General features: G+C 41.6%; 1 protein-coding gene across 1 annotated transcript in view; it reads right to left on the reverse strand.

Annotated features, from left to right (window-relative positions):
- Positions 1–16,261, reverse strand: part of SLC2A13 (solute carrier family 2 member 13) — a 94,006-nt gene that overhangs the window by 41,090 nt on the left and 36,655 nt on the right. The window contains exon 4 of the mRNA XM_058189536.1: positions 1,960–2,068. Coding sequence (XP_058045519.1) covers positions 1,960–2,068 — 109 coding nt within the window. The remainder of the gene's footprint in view (positions 1–1,959; positions 2,069–16,261) is intronic.

The following is a 16,261-nucleotide window of genomic DNA, read 5'->3' on the forward strand; positions in this document are numbered from 1 at the left end:
TGTTCTGTGACTCTGAGAGACTCTGTGTCAAGTTTTGCCTTGTACTGTGGTTGGAAACATGTTAGGTGGCAGCTTGCCAAACGAGATAAGGTGTGTTGAGAAATATTCCTTTGAAAAACAGTTTGGGCAAACCTTGCTGACTGTGAATGAATGTAATTCACAGTCGTGTAAATAAAAGAGGTTTTTCTGGGACCAATTCCTGCTTCCTGCTTCTTAAGGGAGCCTCGGTCAGAACAAAGACAGAGAACGTAGTTCAGCGATTAAAAGAAAATGAATTTGTCCCGCAGAACCGAATACAAGCCTTGTGTGTAATGAGTTGTTCAATCTATCAGAGCAAAGGCCGCCAGGGTCCCACACTTCGTGGATGGCTTCACCTTTATTTTTGAGGATGTGAAAACAGGTTTAACGGGTGAGAAAACCGACCTATCTGGATAACCAAACTTTATCCATCAGAGCGCGCAACAAGAAGCAATCACACCCAAAGATTTAAAAAAAGCAGGCAGCCTTAAACGGAAAGGACTATCTGAGATTGATGTCGGGTCACCTTGTCGCTGTTTGAGTCCATGAGATATTTTTTTTTGGCGAATAAAATGTGTTTTATCTGCAGCCTGTCCAAGAGAAGCAGTTTTTCTTTTAGAAGGCTAAATTCCTTCCTTTTTTCCTTCCTCCCTTCCTTCTCTCCTTTCCTTCCTTCCATTTTCTTCCCTCTAATTCCTACTTCATTCCTGTTTTCTTCTACCTAATTTCTCCCTTCCTATTTTTCCTTCCTTCCTTCCCCCTTTCCCTCTTTCCTTTCCTTCCGTTCTGTTCTTCCTTTCCTTTCCTTTCCTTTCCTTCCCCCTTTCCTTCTTTCCTTCCTTCCTTCCTTCCCTCCCTCCCTCCTTAACCTTCCCTTCCCTCCTTCCTTCCTGGTTTGGGCAACACAGGCGGTCCTTAGGTTAGGACACAATCGACCCTCAAATCTTACGTTGCTGAATTTTACACTGATTTTAAACCATGGTTTAAACTGTGGTGTAAATCGACTTGATTTAAATCAAATTAAATCAAATGCAAAGAGCTGGAACAAGCATTTCTGTTAAGGTAAAAGCCACACCTGGCCTTGGGGTTTAACATAACATAATAAGAAAGTTGGATGGGACCTTGGAGGTCTTCTAGTCCAACCCCCTGCCCAGGCAGGAAACCCCACACCATTTCAGACAAATGGTTATCCAGCATCTTAAAAACTTCCAGTGTTGGAGCATTCACAGCTTTTGCAGGCAAGTTGTTCCACTCATTGATTGTTCTAACTGTCAGGAAATTTCTCCTTAGTTCTAAGTTGCTTCTCTCCTTGATTAGTTTCCACCCATTGCTTCTTGTCCTTCCTTCTGGTCCTTTGGAAAATAGTTTGACTCCCTTTTCTTTGTGGCAGCCCCTGAGATATTGGAAGACTTTCTATCATGTCTCCCCTGGTCCTTCTTTTTATTAAACTAGACATACCCAGTTCCTGCAACCGTTCTTCATATGTTTTATCCTCCAGTCCCCTGATCATCTTTGTTGCTCTTCTCTGCACTCTTTCTAGAGTCTCAACATCTTTTTTACATCGTGGCGACCAAAACTGGATGCAATATTCCAAGTGTGGCCTTACCAAGGCCTTATAAAGTGGTATTTACATTATACGTATTTATTTAGTATAATATGCTATTTATTTAGAAACATTAGTGCTCATTCACGTTCGGACAGTTTTCCTTCCCCGCTGGCTAGAAGTCCTTCAACTGATTTGGAACAAATCATCAAAAAGGTTGAAGCCAAAACGTTCCCAGAGCAAAGCCAAAAATGTAACGTAAATAGTCATATATAGGCATTATATCGAAAGGTGGCTTTAGTACTTTTAGCATTGTTAAACCGTCTTAACGCTGTTTTCCGTCTCTTAAACTGAAAATAAAGGGCGGAATTCTCTTTAAAAAGTTGAATGATACATACATGACTGTGTTAATACCTGCCAGCTGTTGGAACATCTGTAAACCACAGCCCACAATCAGCTGCCTTCGGGTCGGAGGATAGGTCAGCATTCGGTAGATCACCGGTCCAGCTTCAAAAGAAAGAGAGAAAAACGTTTTTAATTCATTGACGGTCTCAACCTATCGCTTTTCAAATCTTCTTGACATGCAGCTAGTCCTCATTTACAAAAATTGAAATCGCAAGCACGTCGAGGCGCCTAACGCCTTGGCATTTGGGAAAGAAGTTGGGAAGGCATGTTGAAATGATAATACAGGTAGTCCCTCGACTTACAAAAGTTCACTTAGTGACCGCTTGCAGCCTCCCCATGATCATGTGATCAAAATTCAGACGCTTGGCAACTGGTTCATATTTATGACCGTTGCTCTGTCCCAGGTCATGTGATGCCCTTTTTCTGACCTTCCTGGCCCCAGTTGTTAAGTGAATCACTGCAGTTGTTAAATTAGTAACCCGGTTGTTAAATGAATCTGGCTTCCCCATGGACTTTGCTTGTCAGAAGGTCGAAGGGGATAAGTCATAAGTCTCTGTTATAGTGCCGTTTTAACTTGTCACTGAATGGTCACTAAATGAACTGCTGTAAGTTGAGGACTACCTATATATCCGGATATCTATATGTAGCTATATTTTATATAGATACAAATAGAGTGGAATGAAGTAAGAAAATAAAAAATAAAATAAGAAAGCAAGACAAAATAAAAACAGAAAATAAAATATGAAAGTAAAGTAAAATGAAATGAAATAAAATAAGAAAACAAAATGAAGTGAAACATAAACTAAAATAAAAAATATAATAAAAATAAAATAAAACAAAATAAAAATAGAAAATAAAATATGAAAGTAAAGTAAAATGAAATGAAATAAAAAAATAAAAAATAAAACAAAATAAAATAAAACAAAATAAAATAAAAAATAGAAAATAAAAAATACAATAACAAATAAAATAAAACAAAATAAAAATAGAAAATAAAATATGAAAGTAAAGTAAAATAAAATGAAATAAAATAGAATAAAAAAATAAAATATTAACTATTAGAACAAAATAAAATAAAACGTAAAATAAAATAAAAAATAGAAAAGGGGTATTTTAATGTTTTGCTCGCATCAATGTACTTTTTTTTTTTTTTTTGCAAAGGACTATTAATACTTTGGAAGTTTGGAATTAACTTTGTATATCTCCTAAAGCAGGGGTCAGCAACCTTAAACAATCAAAGAGCCACAAAGTTCATAACCGGAAGCCCACGTTCAATTCTGGAGCCGACCGGAAGTCCAGTTCCCCCTTCATTGTCTCCTCCTAGTATGGTGTCCCTTTTTGTCTGCTGACCGGAAGTCCCCCACCATAGAGTCTCCTCCTAGAGCAGCATCCTTTTTCCTCTACCTGTCCTAACCGAAAGCCCTATCAATTGTGGAGCCGACCAGCAACAGGGAGCCGCAGCAGAGGGATGAAAGAGCCACATGCGGCTCCAGAGCCGCAGGTTGCCGACCCCGGTCCTAAAGCAACTAGGTGGCAGTCTCTTTTTATATTAAAAGGACAGTATCTTGTGTTCCGAAATGTTTATACTGTTAAAACCTGTGTTGTTTTGAAACACAACACCTCCAATGTTGACTTCGGAATTAAAGTATTCCAAAGGGGACAACAAAATCTTTGATGTTATTACTCAGTGGCCGGAGTGTCTTTCTAAGATCTAACCTCACTGGTTCTTCTGGTTAGACGAGAAAACCTTACAGCATTTTGCTACAAGTGAAGTTTAAATCACAACCGTTACACAGAGAAAAATACATCTTTTTATTTTTTTTATACTTTACAGGGTGAAATTCCAGAAAATCTTCCATTTGGCAATACCGATGTATTCTTTACTACAGGTAGTCCTCGACTTACAACAGGTCATTTAGTGGCGGAGGTTACGACAGCACTGAAAAAAATGACTTATGATGCAGAGGTGCTATTCAGCAGGTTCAGACAGATTCTGCAGAACCGGTAGCGGAAATTTTGAGTAGTTTGGAGAACCGGCAAATACCACCTCTGGCTGGGCCCAGAGTGGGGTAGGAATGTAGAGTTTGCAATATCCTTCCCCCAGGAGTGGGAAAGGAATGGAGATTTTGCAATATCCTTCTCCCAGAAGTGGGGAAGGAATGGAGATTTTGCAATATCCTTCCCCCAGGAGCGGGGAGGGAATGGAGATTTTGCAATATCCTTCCCCCAGGAGCGGGGAGGGAATGGAGATTTTGCAATATCCTTCCCCCAAGAGTGGGGAAGGAATGGCGATTTTGCAATATCCTTCCCCCAGAAGCGGTGTAGGAATGGAAGTTTTGCAATATCCTTCCCCTGGAGTGGGGAAGGAATGGAGATTTTGCAGTATCCTTCCCCTGCCACGCCACCAAGCCATGCCCACAGAACCGATAGGAAAAAAATTGAATTCCACCACTGTTATGATAGTTTGCAGTGTCCCCATGATTCATGCGATCCAAATTCAGATGCTTGGCAACAGACTTGTACTTATGACAGCTGTAGTGTCCCGGGGGGGAGAGCCCTCCTTTCATATATAAAAGGCACCACAGACAGAATCAGCAAGATCCTCCACAAACACAACATCAAGACAGCATTCTGCACAAACTGAAAAATATCCACCATCCTAAGAAACCCCAAAGACAAAATTGAGTTAGAAAATCAAGGAGTATATGAAATCCCATGCACCGCCTGCCCCACCACATACATCGGACAAACCAACAGAAGAATAAGTGCACGCATTGAAGAACACAAGAACTCAGTCAAAAAAGAGGAACCAACTTCTTCCCTGGTCCAACACTTTAAAGTCACAGGACATGATATTGACTTTAAAAAGACCAGAACTATCGCCAAAACTGAACACTTTAACAACAGAATAATCAGAGAAGCCATCGAGATAGAAAAACGCCCACACAGCATGAACAAACGAGATGATACCTCCCGCCTACCAGCCATTTGGAAACCTGCCCTTATTGACAAACGAGTCCCTAACACGAGGAATGACACCAGACCCACACTCACGAGGTCCACACAGGATGTCACCACCACACATCCACCCAGAAAGCAGACCCAAATCCACACTGATCATGAAGCACGACTAAGGACCAGAAGTCAGACCGCAGCTGCAACATTAGCCATTTCAAACCCTTCTAATCCATACATGCAGCAGACTGACACCCAATATGAAGATGTAGCACGACCACGAAGCCAAACAACAGCAATGCAGCTCACCAGCTCAAATCCCCCTGCAACTCAGACTAATCTGAGCACAACTAAGCCCCCACCCAACAGGACACAACCCCAGCCAATCAGAGCACAAAAAAAATCCCCATCCAATCAGAGTAGCCAAGCTCCCACCCAATCAGTTCAAACCCACACTAGCAGTTAAAAGGAAGAAACAGCTGCGATCACACATTGCTCCTAGAAGCACGAAGCTGAAGCCTGAAGATGACGAATGAGACTTCGTCGAAACGTCGCCAAGACAGTTCCAATTTTACGTGGGAGAAAACCCGAATAACCAAAGACCTACACACACAAACACACACACATATATAGAAAGAAAGAAAGAAAGAAAGAAAGAAAGAAAGAAAGAAAGAAAGAAAGAAAGAAAGAAAGAAAGAAAGAAAGAAAGAGTTGGCTGAGTCACAACTGAAAAGACAAACATGAACCCGTGAAAAAGGTATTAGAAGGAGAGCTGACAACTAATAAAAATGAAATGATGGGTTGTTGTTTTTTTATAGCACCCTGATATAGAGCGTTCAACGGCTGCAGCATCGCACGGCACTGTAATGAAAATAACTATTATTGTCACTTTAAAAACAGTGAGACTATTAACTCAAATAGCTGATGGTGCAAATTACAGGTGTTTGTTGTTGCTCAACACGGCAAGGCAGAGGAACTGAATTCTTCGATAAATGCTTCGCTTGTGCTCAGCAACTCTCAGTTTGGACATACTAGAGAGCGAGCATATCTTCTTTTACACACCTCTCTGCCTTCCAGCTATTGCATTACAAATATATTAAAGTATTTCTAATGGTGTTTCAAGACTACGTACAAGACATTTTGAAAGTATTCGCAGGAAAAGGGATGGCAGAACCTAGAGGCGGAGTTAAGAGAGGGATTAACCTAGAACCATGATGGCGAACCAATGGCACGCAGAGCCATCTCTCCAGGCACGCCAGCCATCACCCATTGCTCTTCCGGGTTCCGGTCTTTGCGTGCACAGGAGCACCGGAAACCGTTAAAGCAGCTCCCTAGCGCGCAAGTGCATGCCGGGAAGCTGAGCTTCCAGTTTCTGGAATGCGCATGCGCATCGGCCAGCTGATCTTCAAGCACGCATGCGCACCAGAAACCGGAAGACCAAGTGAAGCTCAGTTTCCCGGCACGTGCATGCATGCCAGGGAACTGCTCTTACAGTTTCCGGCACTCCTGCACATGCGCACTGGGGAGCTGCTCTTATGTTTTCTGGCGCTCTGTGCGTGCGCGCTCCCGTTTCGGCACTTGGTGCCGAAAAGGTTTGCCAACACTAGCCTAGAATCTCTATGTGGTCACAAGCTGAATTAAGTCCAACCTCCCTTGAATTCAATTGAGCCGTGTCTAACTCTAAGCAGTGCTGCACTGTTATTTTAGAAGATTCCTGTGCGTAGGCTTTTAGCAATGAAGCTGTTCAATTGGAACTTCACCTATGGACCTGGTCTTTTGCGCCTAACATATTTCAAAACACAATCTCAAGAAGCAGAAAACTGAAAATACAGCCATCTATCCATCTCTTACTAACCAATAAACCCTGAAATATTTCCTGCTTAAGTACCACCACTTTTGACAATTAAGGTCTCAATTCTTTCGCACCTGGATTTTGCACTATTGTATACAAAATACTATGTATTACAGTCTACTAAGTCACCTGTATTTATGGGTGCCCCTGTTCAGTAGAAGAAAGGACTGCAGATTTCATTGTTTGCCTATTTTCGCGTATATACGCATATATTTAAAAACCTGGAGAGAGTAAATAGCAAAGAATGTTCTTCCTATATGCCCAAAGTCAACGGCCACTATCTGAAGGCAAGCCGTCCCACTGATTAATTGTTCTATCAAGATGAGTTCTCTCCTTGATTAGTTTCCATCCATTGCTTCTTGTCCTGCCTTCAGGTGCTTCGGGCAATAGGTTGACCCCCTCTTCTTTGTGGCATCCCTTCAGATATTGGAACATTGTTATTATGTCACCCCAGTCCAGTGTGGGATGCTGCCGGTTTAACAACAAGTTAGGTGAGTGCGTGTTTTGCGCGCGCGCTTAGGGTGCTTGCGCACAGCGCTTAAAATGGAGCATTTAGAAGCTCAGCTGCTTACCTTCCAAGTCAGCAATGGTAAATAGAACACCGAGGGGGGGCCTGGAATCAGCTGTGCCACCCAATTGAGATGAGCTAGAAAGCAGGAAATAAAGAACAGGATAGAGCAGGGGCGGGGCCAACTGATTGTCGGAGTTACCGGTTCGCCTGAACCGGTCCGAACCGGCTAAAATACCACCTCTGCCCCAGTCCTTCTTTTCACTAAACTAGACATACCCAATTCCTGCAGACATTCTTCATATCTTTTGGCCTCCGGTCCCCTAAGAAAAATATCATTTTTTCTACACACTTAATATGTCGAGCCGCGTCCACCGCTCAACACATGAGCAGCAGCACATGAGCAGCAGAATATACGGCACGGGGTGGATTCGGGTGGGCGGTGCACAGCTACATTGTGGAGTGGGGCGAGGGTGCATGAGTGATACACAGGACCGGGATAACTTCGGCACCGCCTTCTGTTACCACATGCCTCCCACCGGCCGGTACGCTCCCATAGAGAGGGTCTTCTCAGGGTGCCGTCAGCCGAACAGTGTAGGTTGGCAACCCCAGGGGGAGAGCCTTCTCTGTGGGGGCACCTACCCGCTGGAATGAGCTTCCCCCAGGACTTCGACAACTTCCTGACCTCCGGACCTTTCACCGCGAGCTTAAGACATATCTATTCTTCCGAGCAGGACTGGCTTAAATAGGGTTTTTAAACATGGATTTTATTGGGGTTTATTTTATATTTTGTATTGTATTTTAAATTTAGGCTATATTGAATAAGTTTTTTAAATAGTGTTTTTATTGTAATGTATTGTATTATTTTATCTGCCTGTTCACCGCCTCTGAGTCCTTCGGGAGAAGGCATACACACACACACACACACACACACACACACATTAATAATAATAATAATAATAATAATTATTATTATTATTATTATTATTATTATTATTATTATTATTATTATTATTATTATTATTATTATTATTATTATTTGATACCCCAGAGCAATGTGAGCGGTGGTGGGGGCACTGGGGCCAGGGTGCTGGCTTCGGAGAAGGGAGAGAGAGAGAACGAGCGGATCGGAACGGCGACGGAAAAGGCTACAGGTGAAAGCAATGAGCGGCTCGTTTAATCAGTCCCTCCACACAGATGAGATAGAGTGAGCCTGGGAGCGTGAGGGCGTGGCGTTCCAGTGAAAAGGGCGCTGAGAGGCAGACGCTCTCAGCGCCGACTTTAAACTTGCAGAACTCCATTTGTCTTGAAGCTGGCTTGTAGCTGAAAATAAACCTGCCTTTGACAAGGATTTAGCCCGTTTGAGTTCTTTGTGGCACCTCAGCACAAGTGTGGCCAAGCAGGCTGAGTTAATAAGTCATACGATTTGCCATTTTCTTCTCTGTTTCATAGAGAGTTTTATTTCCACGATTGGCTGTGCTGACGTTCTAACGCACTGTAATTCTGTCAAGTACTGTCAAGTGTGGAATTAAATTTTGTAAATATAATAACTACATTATTCCACAGTGGCTCTGTAGTGCTTCTGGTATCAGTGAGATGGCTGCAAACAAGAGCTTGAACATCGGGTTTTGTGAGGGAACAGATATGGGAGAAGAGTATCTTGCTTATCTCCTTGTTTCTTTGCAATTATTTAATTACAGAAATAATTACCAAAGCTCATTACAGAGAGATATCCAACCTAGAAGTGAGGAGAAATTTTCTTGGCAGTGAGAAGAATTAATCAATGGAATAAGCTTGCCTTCTGAGGTTCTGGGTGCTCCATCACTGAGGTTTTCCAAAATCGATTGGACAATCATTTGACCCTGATGGTTTAAGGTTGCTTCCCTTGTCAGTGTATAAGAGTCCATGAATTCGAATAGACGTGGCAACAGGTCAGCCAATGGGGACTGTTTGGTGACTGAGACAGTTTGGAGCCTGGGTGTGGCTTAGCATGACTGTTCTGTATATAAGACGGGGTGAAATCCAGCAGGTTCTGACAGGTTCTGGAGAACCGATAGCTGAAATTTTCAGCAGTTCGGAGAATCAGTAGCGGAAATTTTGAGTAGTTCGGAGAACTGACAGATACCATCTCTGGCTGGCCCCAGAGTGAGGTGGGAATGGAGATTTTGCAATATCCTTCCCCCAGGAATGGGGAGGGAATGGGGATTTTGCAGTATCCTTCCCCTGGAGTGGGGTGGGAATGGAGATTTTGCAGTATCCTTCCCCTGGAGTGGGTAAGAATGGGGATCTTTCCCCTGCCACGCCCACCAAGCCACGCTCACAGAACCAGTAGTAAAAAAAAAAATTGGATTTCACCACTCTTCTGGTTTCTGGCGCGTGCATGCTCACCAGCCAGCTGGTCTTTATGTGCACCAGAAACCCGAAAACCAGCTGGCTGGTGCCCATGTGTGTGCAAGAAATCTAAAAACCAGCTGGCCAGCGTACATATGCACTCCGGAAACCCAAAGACCAGCTGACCAGTCTGCATGTATGTGCAGGAAACTCAAAGACCAGCTGGCTGGCGTACAGATGCGCTCCGGAAACCCAAAGACCAGCTGGCTGGTGTGCATGCATGATCGGAAACTCAAAGACCAGCTGGCTGGCGTACACATGCGCTCTGGAAACCCAAAGATCAGTTGGCCGGTGTGCATGCATGCGCAGGAAACCCAAAGATCAGCTGGCCGGTGTGCATGTATGCACAGGAAACCCAAAGACCAGCTGGCCGGTGGGTGCATGGTCTTCGGGTTTCTGGCGCTCTGGCGCATGTGTGCATTCTGGTTTGGGCACTCGGTGCCAAAAAGCTTCACTATCACTGTATAGGGTGTACTGCTTGAGCATGTGGTTGGACTAGAAGACCTCTAAGGTCCCTTCCAAGTCTGTTATTCTGTTATTTCTAGTCTGTTATTATTATCCCCTCACATCCAGGACATAAACTGTTTCAACTCCTACCCTCAAAACGACGCTATAGAGCACTGCACACCAGAACAACTAGACACAAGGACAGTTTTTCCCGAAGGCCATCACTCTGCTAAACAAATAATTCCCTCAACACTGTCAAACTATTTACTGAATCTGCACTACTATTAATCTTCTCATAGTTCCCATCACCAATCTCCTTCCACTTATGACTGTATGACTGTAACTTTGTTGCTGGCAATCCTTATGAATTATATTGATATATTGACCATCAATTGTGTTGTAAATGTTGTACCTTGATGAACGTATCTTTTTTTTTATGTACACTGAGAGCATCTGCACCCAAGACAAATTCCTTGTGTGTCCAATCACACTTGGCCAATAAAAAATTCTATTCTATTCTATTGTATTCTATTCTATTCTATTCTATTCCATTCTATTCTATTCTCTGCTAAACAAATAATTCCTTCGACACTGTCAAACTATTATTAAATCTCACTACTGTTAATCGTCTCATAGTTCCCATCACCAATCTCTTTCCACTTACGACTGTATGACTATAACTTGTTGCTGGCAATCCTTATGATTTATATTGATATATTGACCATCAATTGTGTTGTAAATGTTGTACCTTGATGAACGTATCTTTTCTTTTATGTACACTGAGAGCATATGCACCAAGACAAATTCCTTGTGTGTCCAATCACACTTGGCCAATAAAAAAAATTCTATTCTATTCTATTTTCCCAGCGCTGTTTCATTTTAAGTGATGAGCAGAAGAGACACGATCATTAACTAACCGGTGGGGATGGGGGAGGAATCTTGATGCCTTATCAGCGGAGCAAATGTTGCGGCTTTCAGAGTAGATTAATTCATTAGAGACTCAAGCCCAACCTATTCACCAGATATTACTGTAAAGACGGCATCTTTCTCAAAACAACTTTTTTTTTAAAAAAAAAACCCAGCTTATTAAAGCACGCAGTTGTTTACCTATTTTTTGTTGTTCTTCACAGCTTAGAATGCGGGCTGGGTTTTTAGGAGGCATAAAACCGGAAGCGGTTTATGTCCTTAAACAACCTCGCTTTTTTAACTTTTCAATTACCGTGAACGGCGTGGTTTTAAGTTCATCGCTTTCAAAAAAGACACAAAAAAAATTAGAAAAAATAATAATAAGCAAACTCCCCGATGCCCTGCCGCGCAGATTGCCGTTCTCGTTGCTAAGATACGTTGGAAAGGGATTTTGTGAAAAAGTGTGGACCGTGATGATTTGCTCGGGAGCAAATTTTTCTGCTGCTCCACAATAGCCTCCACTCTCCCCCACAGCTAAAAAGCAAACCCTGTCAAAAAAATCCAAAAACGTGTTTCGGAGAATTATTAAATCGGTTTATTCATATACGTCCGGCTGTATTCTTATCGCTGTTAAACGTGTACCTGAAAAAAAGAAAAACTGTTGGCCATGGCTACAAATCAGATTAACTGAATTGGAAGGGACCTTGGAGGTCATCTAGTCCAGAGGTCCCCAACCTTTCGGACCTCGGGGACCACTAAATTCATAATTTTAAATCCTGCGGACCACTAATATGATTTGCCTAATGACCGGCTGGGTGGGCGTGGCTAGGTGATCATGTGACTGGGTGGGCGTGTCAACTCGATGTCACTCATATGGAGGGGCACCTCACCAGCCTCTACTCACCCCTCGCCTCCAAGCCACTCCTCGCCTCCCCAGGCTCCTTAAGGCCCCAACAGGAAGCAGTTGTTGGAGCTAAGCAGCCAGCACAGGAAAGAGTTGGCAAAACAGCTGACTCAGTTGAAATTGGATGTGACCAAGAAAGAGGCTCAGCAGAAGCACCTCACTGAGGACTAGGAGCATAGGCTTTCCAAGCAGAGGGAAGACCTGAGGAAGTGCAAGGCCAGGTACTGGCACCTGGAGGCTCAGCAGGCTAAGATGGTCAGCCAGTTCCAGGCCATGATGCAGTCCCACTGGAACAAAGCCCTCCGGCTCTTCGCCACCAGCAGAGCTCCCCTCCAGCCTTTGCCCAAAGCCCCACACCAGGAAGCCAAAGCAGATCCCAAGTCAGAATTTCTGCCCCCCTCTGAACCACACAAAAAGACCCCAAAGGGGGAGACTTTCTTCAGCAATACAACATTCATTGCATTTATCCGGCCCATGGACTGCACTTTGAGGACCCCTGATTTAGTGCAATATAAAAAATGCAAATGATTTTTCTGTGGACCATCAAAATTTTCTCACAGACCACCAGTTGGTGACTGCTGTTCTAATCCAACCCCCTGGCTCAAGCAGGAAACCCAGTATCATTTCAGACAAATGGTTGTCCCAATCTCCCCTTAAAAACCTCCAGTGTTGGAGTAGTCACAAGTTCTACTAGTTAAAACATCTATTTCAGGTTATCCTTGACTTACAACAGTGGTTCTCAACCTTTATAGTGCTGCGACCCCTTTAATACAATTCCCCACAATGTGGCAACCCCAACCAATCTCAGCGCGCCTCAGCAGCCGCAGAAGGGGAGAAAAAGCGGCAAACTGTTTTTTTGAATTTATTGCGCCTGAAGCCGTATTGGCTAGCGATCTGAGCTGCTTGCGATTGCCTTGAGGACGGAGGCATTAAAGCGGAGACTCCTCCTCTATTAAGTTTATGGACCCACAGGTTGAGAACCACTGACTTACAACAATTCATTTAGTGACAAAAGCTCCAACAGTGCCGAAAAAGGTAACTTATTACCATTTTTTCACCCCTTAATTCCCTGGCCGCTAGAGATAAAATTGAAATGTAAAGTAGTGTGATGGGGATTTTGAAATAATATGTTGTAAATGATGAAATACAATAATTAGTTGCTGTTATAGTAAGAAATCAGGAATTAAGGGCGGATAGCGATATTGCTCATTATGTATTTAGAAGAGATTAAGATAAGATGCGGAAGGTCAATTAAGTTAAAGGGTTTCAATGTAAAAATTGAATAAGATGAAGTACATTGTTTATAGCCAACAAATGTGATGGGGATTTTGAGAAATATGTAAATTGTATTTGGAAAAAAACAAAAAAAAGGGATTGGACTAGATTATAAAAATCAGTATATAACTATGTTATAAGTTGTATAAGATGTGACCCGGTCAATACTCTGTTCATAAAATATGTATGTAAAAGAATAATTTAATAAAATTATAAATTTTATTATATATAATAAAAGAATTACCGTTAATGTTCACATGTACTTAGGTAGTGAGTGTTCAAACTTATTTCACCCAGATACGCCATCTAAACCTTGATTTTAAACCAATTGCAGGAAAAATAACAGGTCCACTAACATCATTTTCTAAGTTAAATTAAGTGGCTTAATCTACCTTTAAAATCTTTGCCTTAACAATTATCAATCTGGCTACAAGGTTCAAAGAAGTTTAAAAACTCATCTGACAATGTTCAATTTTATATCTTCTGTTGACTCAATGAACCTCTAGATCTAAAAACTTTAAAAATAAACTAACTGCAAATAGAAGGAATAATTATTAAAGGCATATAATCGTTGCTCAATATAGCAAAATGGGAAAGGTACCAGAGTCTTTGTGTTTTTAAGATATATATATAAAAAGAATATCATGGCAGAAATTGAAATATGTAAATTGTATTTGGAAAAACAAAAAAAAAGTAGGGAAAAAGAATATCATGGCAGAAATTGAAATATGTAAATTGTATTTGGAAAAAACAAAAAAAAGGGATTGGACTAGATTAGAAAAATCAGTATATAACTATGTTATAAGTTGTATAAGATGTGACCCGGTCAATACTCTGTTCATAAAATATGTATGTAAAAGAATAATTTAATAAAATTATAAATTTTATTATATATAATAAAAGAATAATTTAATTTGAAATAAATGGTATTTTAAAAAAATACCATTGCCACATCTTTCTGGTCACATGATCAAAATTCAGATCCTTGGCAACTGACTCATATTTATGACGGCCGCAGTGTCCCGGGGGCATGTGATCCTCTTTTGCAATCTGGGGAACCCAGATTCATTTAACAACCGTGTTACTAACTTAGCACCTGCTCTTAACAACTATGGTGAGAGGTCGTAAAATAGGTCAAAACTCGCTTCATAAATGTCTCGCTTAGGTTTTGGGCTCAATTGCAGTTGTAAGTTGAAGACTACCTGTATTAAATAAAAGAATTACCGTTAATGTTCACATGTACTTAGGTAGTGAGTGTTCAAACTTATTTCACCCAGATACGCCATCTAAACCTTGATTTTAAACCAATTGCAGGAAAAATAACAGGTCCACTAACGTCATTTTCTAAGTTAAGTTAAGTGGCTTAATCTACCTTTAAAATCCTTTGCCTTAACAATTATCAATCTGGCTACAAGGTTCAAAGAAGTTTAAAAACTCATCTGACAATGTTCGATTTTATATCTTCTGTTGACTCAATGAACCTCTAGATCTAAAAACTTTAAACATGTCATTTTCAGAAAAAACAGGCCAAAAAAATCCTCAAAAAGAGGCCGAAAAATCCTCGAAAACGGGGCAATTTTTTTTTCAAAAACAGGCTGAAAAAGTCCTCAAAAATGGGACCAAAAAAAGCCTTGGAAACGGGCCGGAAAAGCCCCAAAAACGGGCCCAAGAAAGCCCCAAAAGGGGCCCAAGAAAGCCCCCGACGTAGGCTAAAAAAAGCCTTGAAAATGGGCCAATTTCCCCCCACCCACCCAAATGGAGGCCAAAAACTTTTGTTTATTGTTTTCCTTGTTTAAATTTAAGTGCGTCTTATAGTCAGAAAAATACGGTATATGTTCAAGGTATGCTGAAAAGATCACATTTACCTTATGCCCATAAACTGAAAAACTGTATTTTTATTTTTAAAAAGTTCAAATCAATAATGTACTTTAAAAAATAAACTAACTGCAAATAGAAGGAATAATTATTAAAGGCATATAATCGTTGCTCAATATAGCAAAATGGGAAAGGTACCAGAGTCTTTGTGTTTTTAAGATATATATATATATAAAAAGAATATAAATTTTTGAGTTTAATGCCTAAGCGATTGAAGTTTCCTCAGCTAAGATCTGAACCCAAATCTTCTCTGGAGCTCAGGTGGGTGTCCTAAAAGTCATTTCTTTCTCTTGAAACATTTCAATCCAGGTTTCTGATATCTATTTACGATGTAAGTAGTCCTTGGTTAATGACGGCAAAGGCAGGAACTCTGTTGCTAAGTGACATGTTCCTAAAGCTTAACGTCATGCTAATGCTGTCAAGACTCTCAGAATTATTTCTCTTTATTAACAGATTCCCAATCTTAGCCTGTCCTTCTCATCAGGACACAGGTTGAATCTCTTCAGAAAAATCGTCACAGGAACTAACAATCAAGGACCCTTTCCGTATCCAATATCCTTTAGATCAGGGGTCTCCAACCTTGGCAACTTTAAGACTTGTGGACTTCAACTCCCAGAATTCCTCAGCCAGCTTTGCTGGCTGAGGAATTCTGGGAGTTGAAGTCCACAAGTCTTAAAGTTGCCAAGGTTGGAGACCCCTACTTTAGATGCTGGAATTACTTAATCATCATCTATTTACTCCAGCTGAGATAGCCGAGCCATAGTTCAGCGTACAGGTAGTTCTCAACTTATAAACCATTCGCTTAGTGACCAAAGTTACAAGGGCACAGAAAAATAAACGTGTTCTGACCCAGTTTCCGAAACACGACAAACCCTCTGAAGTAAAATCAATGATTCCTCTATTAGGAGCGCCAGCAGACCCGGCCAAAAAAAAATAAAAATCTCTCTCAACACAGGCTAACAAGGCCACCCGTCACGGAAAGGAATAGTTGTCTGCCATATCTATTCATCTTCGTCCTCTGCCTTTTGTCCCCAGAGCTAGGGTGGGGCTTCACTAGCAACAGTGGCTCTTCCGTCCCAAGGACCGGCCCATAGATTTCCACTGCTCTCCTCTCCTCTGCTTTCTGTACATCCGCGCGTCAGGCACTGGACCCAGGTGTTCCTCCTTTTCCTCATCAGACAC

The sequence above is a fragment of the Ahaetulla prasina genome, chromosome 7 (assembly GCF_028640845.1).
Source record: "Ahaetulla prasina isolate Xishuangbanna chromosome 7, ASM2864084v1, whole genome shotgun sequence".
NCBI lineage: Eukaryota > Metazoa > Chordata > Lepidosauria > Squamata > Colubridae > Ahaetulla > Ahaetulla prasina.